Source organism: Arachis ipaensis, chromosome B08 (assembly GCF_000816755.2).
Source record: "Arachis ipaensis cultivar K30076 chromosome B08, Araip1.1, whole genome shotgun sequence".
Lineage (NCBI taxonomy): Eukaryota > Viridiplantae > Streptophyta > Magnoliopsida > Fabales > Fabaceae > Arachis > Arachis ipaensis.
This window is the reverse complement of record NC_029792.2, coordinates 2,394,119-2,404,884: the sequence shown is the minus strand read 5'-3', so window position 1 is coordinate 2,404,884 and position 10,766 is coordinate 2,394,119. Positions and strand designations below refer to the sequence as shown.

The window sequence follows — 10,766 nt, the reverse complement described above, 5'->3', positions numbered from 1 at the left end:
CTCATCAATCATATTAGTTATTTAATTTGATTGAAATAAATAAATTAATTTTGTTTTAATTTATATTAATTTTTTCGTCATATATATTTTGAAAAGGATTTTAGTTTCTGCAACTATTTAGAAGTGATACTTAGCACTATTACCTAAACCATCAATAAACAATCGTTTAATGTTTATTATCCAGTAGCAAGGTCCATCTTTTCATTTTTCTTAATAAGTGAAGGCTTGCTTGAAATTTAAAAATAATTAAAATATATTATGTCTTACCAAAAAAAAAGTCAAGAATCAAATAAAATCTTTAGCTTAGTATAATATATACTTCTATGAATAAAAAAGTATGGTATTAGTATAATTTACCTTTCTAAATTTGTAATAAACAGAAAAAATGGGAAAGACAGACATATGGCAGAAAATTAAGTAAGTAGTACCTAATCGTAAGGAGAGGGAATAAAATTTTATAGGTGAATTTTCTGTGTAAAAAAAATTTATCGTGTATCTATTATAAATCTACCATTTTTCTAATAACCATCATAATAGTTATAAATAGGATTGGAATAATACTATTTAACCTCGGGGTCTTACCCCAAAAAAAGTGTATATGCTACAGAAATATTGCTTTAATTTGAGATTCTTCTTTTACATGTTGGTCCTAATATTTTACAGAGATTCGATGCCTGTTTCTAACGAGGCAGGTAAAAATCCATTTTGGCTTAATTTTTAATCAATGCAAACCATAATAAATAAATACATATGCTTGCAAGATTGAGATGATGCATTATTTGGGTAAACCACAAAAAGATAAACCTGAATTATTTCATTGTCGATAAAAATATTTTTAAATTTTATTATCGACAAAAATACTATTAAATTATTTAAAAATAAGACAAAAATATTTATTCATGAATTGAGATGTTTTATGTTAAAAGAAAAGAGTAATGTGTAAAGTACAAAAAAAATGTTTTTGTTAATGGAGTAGGTCTAATCACAACTGAATATTTTTGGTATATTTTTAAATTATTTGAAGATATTTTTGTTAATAACAAAATTTAAGAATATTTTTATCAGCTCTAAATTAATTTGAGTGCATTTTTTATGATTTAACCCACGTTATTTTATTTCATGGGTTTAATACTTCGGTTGCTTAAAGAATCAAGAAATTCTGCGTGTATATATATATAATATAACAGAAAAAGCTATGATTGATGACGTGATATTGGTCTCTATATGACGATAAAGAACCACTGAATCTTATAATAAAGAAAAAGAATCAAGAAAATTTATATATCAAAATAAGTATGAAAAAAAAAAGTATTATTTATAATGCCAAATTGGTCTCTATACTAAGTGCACCGGGTTTTCAAACAATGGTTATTCTAACTTTTAAGAATAGTAATTAATATGCAGAAACGATGAGTCGTACGGTAGAAGGTTAGTATTATTTATATAAAAAATGCGTTGTGTGTAATCGAAACGCCCCCAAATTTAATTCATGAGAATTAATTGTTCTACTCAAGAAAGTGATAGTGCTTTGATTCTACTATACAAAATGAAATGGTACAAAGAATGGGCGTTCTAGTGTTCTGCAAATTCATGTTTGAGTTTAACAAAGGCTTCACATGCTGAGTGTATAACAAAATTGCTCATATTGAAACCATCTTGCTTCTTTTCTATTAAACTAAATATTAATGATGGTGAAAAAAAATAATAAGAATCTGTCAACCATACAAATACACGTCTTCAAGGCTTCACAATTGCAACCAGAATATTATCATCCCGTTAACTCCTCATTGCCATCACTGTACAGCCAACGATCTGTCTTGCTTCATTTTCACAAGATTGCTTTGAATGTTGCGAAGAACTGGCCCATAGCTGCAACATATCAATTACATTAATTTTGATGCAATAAACTTAATACTAGAGCGAACAAGTGTGCGCATCATAGAGAGAAAATATGGATAGAACTTTACAAGCGTGTAATGCCATCGTATGCTTGTTTGACTTGTTCGAGTTGTGCAGAAAGCCGCATGACTTCTGCTGATAGTGCCTCTGCTCTACTCTGTTCTTTTACAAGTGCACCCTGCCACATGAACAAAAAGGTGCAAAAGAATAATGTGTAGATGACAAATTGTCAAAGCAGCACAGAGAGATCTCAACAAGTTTTCCATAAGGAAAAAATCAGACTGTTCTTAAGATCTAATGTGGCAGTTTATTTAGACATCGGATGTGTAACACATGGGACCCATCAAGCCAACATGAAGAGACAACACAGACTAAGGAACAAATATGCTATGCATAAGGTAAGTACTTTACCTTCACAGATGCCATCTCAGCCGTGGTTGCCGAGGAACCAATCTCATGAGCCTTGCCCTGGAAGCCCGTGGCCTGTTCCATTCTTAATTTATCTAGAATCCCACGAAGCTCTTCATTTTGCTTAAGACACTCCAGTACCTGCATCATCACATGTCAGCAGACAATTTACCCAAAGAAGCAAAATTCTTTACAGCCTGAAACTATCATATTTGTTTGTAAAATCAGAAACCCCAAAAAACGATCTAAAAATTAAACATGACACAAAACAGGGCAGCTTGTTACCTGGTTTTCCCATCTCGCTGCAGCTCCAACTGCCTCTTGATATGAATTTGAGAGATTAGAATTCTCCTCAAAAAGTCTCTCTATTTCAGTGGATTGAGAATCAATCTGCCAACATGATGTTCAAAACAATCGTGAGACAAAATGGAATATAGACAGCAAAGTACCTAATAAAATGTAGATATACCTCCAGTAGAAGTTTCTGCCTACTGCTTTCCAACCTTTCAATGGCTAATGCCATATCATGCAACTGCCTTTCAAGTTTTTGCTTGTCTTCCTGATAGACAGGAAATTGAAACAACATTAGACCAAACTAACTCAAATCAGCTCACAGATGTCAAGAAATTAATTCACTGAATAATCCATGATAAAGAAGTTTATCTCACCATAGATAATGGCTTGTTAGCTACTACTTTATCTGAGACTTCTGCATTGCACAAGCCAGGGTCAATGACATGTTATAGTGCATCAAATCTACTAGATGAAATGTCAACTCAAATGTGAGAATTAGAACCAAATGCTGAGTCCATAGAAATTCTTGCTAGTAAATATGCAGTCATTTGTACAAAGAATAGTTGAAACGAAACAATCATGGGCTATGAATATACATCAGTTTGAAGTCCAAATACCATACAACACCACTAACAGCAGTAATAAACAAAGAATCAACTGATATATGAAAAGCATAGTGCTTCCACTAATCTCTTCAATGGCTTCAAAGGTCTTGAATTCAGATCCAAGGATGGCATAAACATAAAAGAAGAGCAACTAGTTACATACATGAACGGCATCATGGTTTGTTTAATTAAGCTTTTAAAATTTGGGTCTTGATAACAAGTGCTCCAAGGGCATTAGTTAAGGACACCACAAATACGAAATTTTAATATGCATTGAATGCATTGATAATATATATGTGAAGAGTCAAAACTCGCTATTAAGCTTTTAAATTTATAACCAACGCCCTTAGGGCATTCTTTAGCTAAATCCTTAAAAATTGACTGTAACTTGTGCAGGAGTGTTGATGAAAAGAACCTGAAGCTTCTCTAGACATGGAGTTGAGTTTCTCTTCCAACTCCTGCTTTTCGGATGTCAATGCTACAATGCGGGTTTGTTCTTTTGCCAATTGTTCCTGCTCCTGGTGCCTCAGCATTGTCTCTCGCTATAGATTTTAATCACCATCGGTATTCAGAAAGCAACCCAAACAGAAAAAACGACGTCACAATTGGTAAAAGGCTTATATCATAACATCACCTGCAACTGTAATCTTAAGCCAGCTAACTCCTTTTCCAATATTTGAAGTTGATCTGGAGGAGGACCAAGTGGTGAAATTGCATTAACTGGACTTGTCATTGATTGCTGCTGAATTGAGTTCAATTCAGCTCTCAATGCAGCTGCATCTTCCTCAGCCTATAACAAGAGCAAACAAGAGTTTATAATAAAAAATTTACCAGCATTGCACGGATTTCATCTAAAATAAAGCAACCATACACGATATTGCTCATCTTCTGCTTCCTTCAAACGCTTCTTCAGGGTACGAAGTTGTGCTGAAAGGTCCTCCTGCACTAATATGCATGATGTCATATAGATAGTGAAAGATAAAAAATAAGGAGCAACTAGGGGACATGAATACATCATGTGAGTGTAGTTACCCGTGCAACAACTGCAGCATCTTTCTCCATTGCAACATCCTTGAGAGCTCTCCTGAGAGATGGCACTGTATTTTGCTCCTGCATGAATCAGATTAAATCTCAAAACTACAATGCACGTGTTGAAAAGCAAAAGTGCAAAGCTATTCCAATTTCGCGAGGCAGTAATATTTATAATCAGATTTGTAACTCCAACCCAAAAAGAAGAAAACAGAAATTCAACAACTTTCTTTTGTTTACCAGATCATTCAATTGCTTGCGCATTGTGTCGTTATCGATTTCCACCGTTTGAAGCTGCAATAATTGACAGATTAGAAATACAATCAGCCTAGTTTGTTAACTTCTAATCTTTCATTGGCTTCAAATAAACAAGTAACATATATATATATATTAAGGTTCACCTTGAAAGTTATTTTCTTGTTTTCTTCCTCCAACACTGTATTCTTCTTTTGCAGGTCTTTTAGTTGAGATAATACCGCACTAATGTCTGTCTATATAATTTTAAACGCACAGAAAAAAGGAAGGAGGGTTTCAATACCAAATCAGATAATTCATTGTGTAAAGGCATAAACAAAATAGACATGGTATCAAATAGCATGCTTAACACGTAACCTCAGACAATCTATTGGCGCTCTCAGACTTTGTCATTCCCGCAAGTTCTGAATCCAGAAAGGAAAAGGAAAAGGAAAATCGTGTTCATTGCAGGAACCGATACTGCATATTAGAAATCGTGGAAGATATTAAATGGATAGTATTCTAACCGGAGCTTCTAGGAATCTGGCTCAGATCTGGCCCCGAAGATGTCTTGCTCAATCTCTCCGCCGCCCTCTTCTGACGAATTTCCTCCAGCTGAGACCAATCAATCATTCAATGCAAACGAAAACTCAGACATGGATAAACCATCACGTATCGAATAAAAGAAAATCATCACCAAAAAAAAAATCAATATGATAAACGTGGTGATGGAGAAAGGCGAGGGAAGAGAGAGTTGATTGATACCGTTCGTCGACCAAGAGATGCATGGCGCGAATCCATGCTCAGCAATTTTCAGTTTCAGATGGCGACGGCGATTGCTATTGCTATGTCCCTCTGCAATTTCACCGCCCCCTAGTTTTCTTTTTCTTTTCCCTTTCCTTCTCCGTCGAGTGACCGGTTTGTATTCGAATAACAATAATGTTGAACCAAAACTGAATAATAACGTCTGGGTGGTGTAGTTGGTTATTACGCTAGTCTCACACACTAGAGGTCCCCGGTTCGAACCCGGGCTCAGACATTTTTTTACTTTTGTTGGGCTTATCCTTTTTTTTTTTGTAGTAAATGGGCCTACCAACTAAATGCTTGTCTTTTTAAGTGCTTGTCTTTTGTTGGGCTTTTTTTTTGTAGTAAATGGCCTACTAACTAAGTGCTTGTTTGGAGTCATTATCTTAATTAAAAAAAAAAATTTTCAATAAAAAATATCTCTTTTTATTTTTTAGCGTAATTAGCAAATTTCTAGTAGTAAAAATAAAAGTACTATAAAAATAAAAAAATATCTTTTTTGAGAAGCTGAAATTTACATCTTTTTTTAAAATATTTTTTTCTTTAAAAAAATATATTTTTCATGTAATAAATAAATAAATAAATACTTTTATATTATTATACCCAAATATAATTGATATATAAAAAAATATTTTTATATGAGATATCCAAACATAAAATCACTCTTATTTTTATATAAGATCTTTTAATAAAAGATAATTCAAAAAAAAATTTTAAAACTCACCCAAACAAACTCATAATTAATAAATAAAAATATTTTTTTCATAAAATATCTAAATATAAAATTACTTTTATTTTTACATAAAAAAAAAAAAAAAACTCAAAAAAAATCATTCTTATAAGATCACCAAACAAGCCCTAAGCCCAGAAGACCCTTACGCGTGTGCCTGCGTGAAGTTTCATTTGAGAGTCAAAACTCGGAAGCGATCGTTGGTGGTTTGTTTGCACTTTGCAAGGCGAGGTGGTATTGGTGCGAGGGAGAATCGAAAATCGCAAGATGAGGAAGGAAGACACAGTGAAGCTGATTAGCGCTGAGGGTTTCGAATTCGTTGTTGATAAGGAAGCTGCTATGGTTTCACAGACCATACACAACATGCTTACCTCTCCAGGTTGCTCTTATTTCCATCCTTGTTAATAATTCTTCCACTTGCGCTGTAAAATTAGGGTTCCGCTCATTTCACTCTTCTGATCGTATTGATAGGGAGTTTCGCTGAGAGGCAGCACGGCGAGGTTACCTTCCCTGAGATCAGCACCACCATTCTCGAGAAGATTTGCCAGTATTTTTACTGGCATCTCCAATTCGCGAGGTATTTGCTCCTTTTTTCAGAGGCATGTGTTCGTGACTTCATGAAATTTAATGTGAATTCTGTTGTATGAGAGTTTTTCGTGAATTTTGTGGTAGTGTATCCGAAGCTACCTATATTCGAAAATTTTGTATATGCTATGGATTTTTAGATCTGTGATCCTTGGTTTTATCGTTGAAAAATGTCAACGCAGGGTTTTGGGGGGAAATTTGTGTCGTTAGGGAAATTCAACTTATTAACACTCCCTTTACATGGCCAGCTAAACTGTGATTTTGTTGTCCTGGTTCTAGTAGGGCATTTGATTTTTGCTTGGTGCCTACCATTGTGTGATCCTTCTATTAAGTAGGATGGATTCTCGATGAGCAAGGAGGTTTTTACTCTGTTTAACTATTTGATTCTAAAAAGCGGCCGTTTGTGTTTCACTTCTACTTCTTAGGTTTCAGACTGGATTCTTCATGTATTAGAGTCTGGGATTTTGCTGAATTCAGTGCTCCATCAAAGAGATATTGTTTTACATGGTCTTATGTATCATGTGGTTGCGCTTTTCATTGTGTGCACTTCTTTTATCATTTTACTTTCTCTTGTCATCCGTTTCAAATGTTTGAATACTACTGGACAGCTTGAAAATTCGAAATACTACTGAAAAATCGCAATGCTAATTGAGTTGGCCCCTTTTTTCTATCTGATGTTTTGGCCCCCTTCCCCCCTTCTCTAATCTAACCATCATCAATGTTAGTCTTTCTTATGTGTTGCAATGTAAGCTATACTTTCCTTTAGGAAGTAATTGAAAGCTCTGTAGCTCTGATCTGAAATCTCTTAATTCATGCGATGTTATTTTCATAAAAAAATAGTTCTATTGACTTGAATAGTGAAAATCTTGCTGTTGTTAGTGGGAAAGAGACAGAGTTTCCTATTGAACCTGAATTAACTTTGGAGCTAATGATGGCTGCCAATTACCTCCATACATGAGCATTTCCTAGGGGTAGTAGCTCTCCATTCTCATTGTAAGCCTTCATTATTCTCTTGGATTTAACAAGTTTATTATCTATAGTGATTATTTTTGTTGACTTAGCGTTTGTTTTTGGTGTTTTTATATCCACTGTGTCATTCATGCAGATGGAGCTGTTTCTCAGAAGAGCTTTCATAAAGATGTGACTGTATAATTTGCTGCCATTGGAGACTGTATCTTTGCAGGAACATAGTATTATGTAATATGTGTAATCTAATGGTCATAGGACTCAGCTTGAAAAAGTTGCATATGAGAGTGGCTGTTAGATGCTTACTGTCGATGATGCCATTATGTGTACATGAACTGATTCAATGAAAGTGTTGATTTAAAGTGAGCATTACTATCTCAAAATAATAGGAAAATCATGCCTTTCTTATTCTCAGTTAGGTCCTCCATATGACCACCCAAAGAAAACATTGCTATCCGAATATGGTAAAGAAATTCACTAGCGTCTTTCGCGATTCAAACATGTGGTGGACACTCCCTTGCTTAATGCATAACAAAGGCGTGGAGTCTGAAGTGGTTGAAAATGAAAGGGAACTTGTCACCCTTGATCTGAAAATATTTGTCCATTCCCTATTCCATTGAACCAAGACAAAAGCATCTGAATATTTTTTCCTTCTCCCCATGACACAAGAATATGTTGAAAAATGTCATTATTCTGTCGACATATTAAGTAATTGAAAACCCAACTTTGGTGTAACTCTGTTTTCAATTTCCCTTTCATTTTTCACCTATGTTGCGAACACTTTGCTGGGTACTGTTGTCCTAATCATATTATCAGTTTCTTATACTTTTTTTTTCCCTCCTCCTCCTTTTAGGATCTAATTGTTTTTTAGATGCGTAAAATCCTCCCAAGTTTCTCATTCTCGCAATTCTCTACCGATATTTATAGGTAGAATCATGGTAAAGTCTTCATTATCTGATACTGTCCTATTGTATGGTGCCTTACTCCCTAGGCAAGAATTTAACGTAGATATGTTTTAAGGAAAACTCAATACAGAATTAATTCTTGTGCAGCCCCTCTTGCAACTTCACAACTTGCAAAGGGAACTAACACGATTGCACTATATCATATAACCATGCATGTGGATTTGTTAATAAACAAAGAATAATTTGTTTTGACTACAGAAAAACAGATACTTTCCAAACAAGAAGAAGCTGCTTCTTTTTTCCCACTTTTTCAATTAACTGACTGTTAATATTGACAAAAATGGTCATCATTGTTTGCACTTGAAATGCAAAGAAAAAGCCGTTCATATGCAGCCACCATCTTGGTGGCAGTGAACAATTTCAAACCTCTTTGACGAGCAACCTGACCTTTATTGTGTAGAACTTCCTTTCCATCCACCCATGATTCATACACAGCCTTCTTTAGAGCATTCACTGTTGGTGAAAATGTATAACCCATTTCACCGCCAACAATCACAGACCCCACAATGCTTGCAAGCCTTGTAGCCATTACTGGTTTCCCACTCAGCATAGCTTCTATCAAAGTGTGATCCAAACCCTGTGCTCTCAAAGTGGGGTTGACAAATAAGTCAATAGCATTATAGAATGAGGCCAATTCAGATTGTTCAAGAGGCCCCAGAACCACTACATTTTCCCCAAGTCCTCTGTACCTTGCTGCCCAAGGACCATCACCTGCAACCATAATGATGCTACTCTCTTGGAATGTGCTGTTTTCTACCATTATCTGCTTCAAAGCTTCAAGCATCAAAGGGTGTCCCTTATCCTTCACTAATCTCCCAGCCAGTCCTATCACCAGTGATTTAGAATCCGGAATGCCATGCCTCTTTTTGAACTCCTTCCCTATCGAAATATCCGGCCTGAAAACATCTTCGTCCACGCCATTCAGTATTATGTGCACCCTTTCTTCCGGGATCATGTAGACCCTCTTTAGGATATCTCCTGCATGATCACTGGTGGCGACGTGGTGAGCATAATTTGGGAAGAATTTCACTTCCTCAACAACCTTGGTAACTCTTTCAGCCAATGCATTTGCCTTTGATTCTTGGGGGCTTCTTAGAAGTTCTTGAATGATGTCGGAATGAATAGTCTCGTACGCAATACCATGCCAACTAACAGCCAATTTAGTGACATTGCGCGATCTAGTGTACCTAAGGCCAACACTTTCAGTATGAACAATGTCAAATGGTGATCCTGTTTTGTTCTGTTCCTGAAACTGTTCCCAAACTAAAGCTTGGTCAAGGTAACCACCTGGTGTTGGTTTTGAGAAGTGAAAGTACAAGTTTCCAAGTTCAGATTTCGGGATAATAGAGGAACCTGGTGAAGTGGTGAATATGTGAAGTTCATGGCCTCTTTTTGCAAGAGCAATGTGGAGAGTCATAGCATGGCGTTCGAGCCCTCCGGCATGAGATCCCTGAGGCCATTTCTTGACAAAGAGTGCAATCTTGAGAAGCTTTGAAGGTGGCTTTGATGAGAAGATAAGGTGGTTCCATGCAAAAGGGTATGAAAGGAGGTTGATGATGGTTTGGTTTTGCTTTTCTTCTGTTACTCTTAGATGGTATGGTGAGAAATAATAGCAGTGGCTCCACGAGTGGAATATGATGACAGAACAGAAAGAAAGGGTGAAAAGGATGTAACAGATATGTCGAAAGCTGAACATGGAATTAGAAGCTCTAATTTCCTTTGCCATGAACATATCTGAAAATGAGATGAGAGTGAGACCACTCATATGGTAGCTTTAAGGGTGATGATATTTCTTTAATAATTAGTTTTGAAAACACGCAAAGGGTAGCAGACATAAACACATGGTCTCAACTCTCAACGCTAATTTTGCTTCACCAAAATCTCGTACATCGGTGTAGTTTTAATTAATTCACCGAACCCATGAAGTGCAAAAATAGAGAAATGTAAAAACTCGCCGTTGCCGGGGATCGAACCCGGGTCGTCCGCGTGACAGGCGGAAATACTCACCACTATACTACAACGACTTTGATGCTAATCCAGTTGGTAATTATGTTAATTTCTATAAATATTTTCATAGTCTTTCCAATTGAAGAAAGTATAAATCCACTTACAAATGATCAACCATTACTATTTTCATGGTATTTTAGTTTCACTCAACATCAATAAGACTTGGATAGCAAATAACACCAACTTTTTCTTTGGTTGTCCATAATATTCTTAACTTGATAGATTAAGGATTAATCTGTA

General features: G+C 35.5%; 3 protein-coding genes and 2 non-coding genes across 7 annotated transcripts; 2 read left to right on the top strand and 3 right to left on the bottom strand.

Moving 5' to 3' along the window:
• On the bottom strand, window positions 1,464–5,399 carry LOC107612608 (filamin A-interacting protein 1-like). The gene is made up of 15 exons (XM_016314303.2): window positions 5,235–5,399; window positions 4,997–5,084; window positions 4,848–4,894; window positions 4,637–4,726; window positions 4,476–4,529; window positions 4,239–4,316; window positions 4,078–4,146; window positions 3,841–3,996; window positions 3,622–3,748; window positions 2,976–3,016; window positions 2,777–2,866; window positions 2,593–2,697; window positions 2,311–2,448; window positions 1,968–2,077; window positions 1,464–1,869 (listed from the first exon to the last, which is right to left on the bottom strand). The coding sequence occupies exons 1-15, from the start codon at window positions 5,268–5,270 to the stop codon at window positions 1,794–1,796; spliced, it is 1,305 nt and encodes a 434-aa protein (XP_016169789.1). The 5' UTR covers window positions 5,271–5,399; the 3' UTR covers window positions 1,464–1,793.
• Window positions 5,435–5,508, top strand: TRNAV-CAC. Its single transcript has one exon. It is a non-coding gene; the product is annotated as a tRNA-Val (tRNA).
• On the top strand, window positions 6,121–7,968 carry LOC107612609 (elongin-C). 3 transcript variants are annotated; one of them, XM_016314304.2, is made up of 4 exons: window positions 6,121–6,382; window positions 6,475–6,580; window positions 7,468–7,581; window positions 7,694–7,968. In XM_016314304.2, exons 1-3 carry the CDS (start codon window positions 6,271–6,273, stop codon window positions 7,544–7,546), a joined length of 297 nt encoding a protein of 98 aa, XP_016169790.1. In that variant the 5' UTR covers window positions 6,121–6,270; the 3' UTR covers window positions 7,547–7,581; window positions 7,694–7,968. The 3 variants fall into 3 exon arrangements, with proteins under 3 accessions (XP_016169790.1, XP_020964227.1, XP_020964228.1); XM_021108568.1 differs by having other exon boundaries at window positions 7,447–7,581; XM_021108569.1 differs by lacking the exon at window positions 7,468–7,581.
• On the bottom strand, window positions 8,659–10,416 carry LOC107612136. The gene has a single exon (XM_016313957.2). The coding sequence runs from the start codon at window positions 10,282–10,284 to the stop codon at window positions 8,785–8,787; it is 1,500 nt and encodes a 499-aa protein (XP_016169443.1). The 5' UTR covers window positions 10,285–10,416; the 3' UTR covers window positions 8,659–8,784.
• TRNAD-GUC lies at window positions 10,472–10,543 on the bottom strand. The gene has a single exon. It is a non-coding gene; the product is annotated as a tRNA-Asp (tRNA).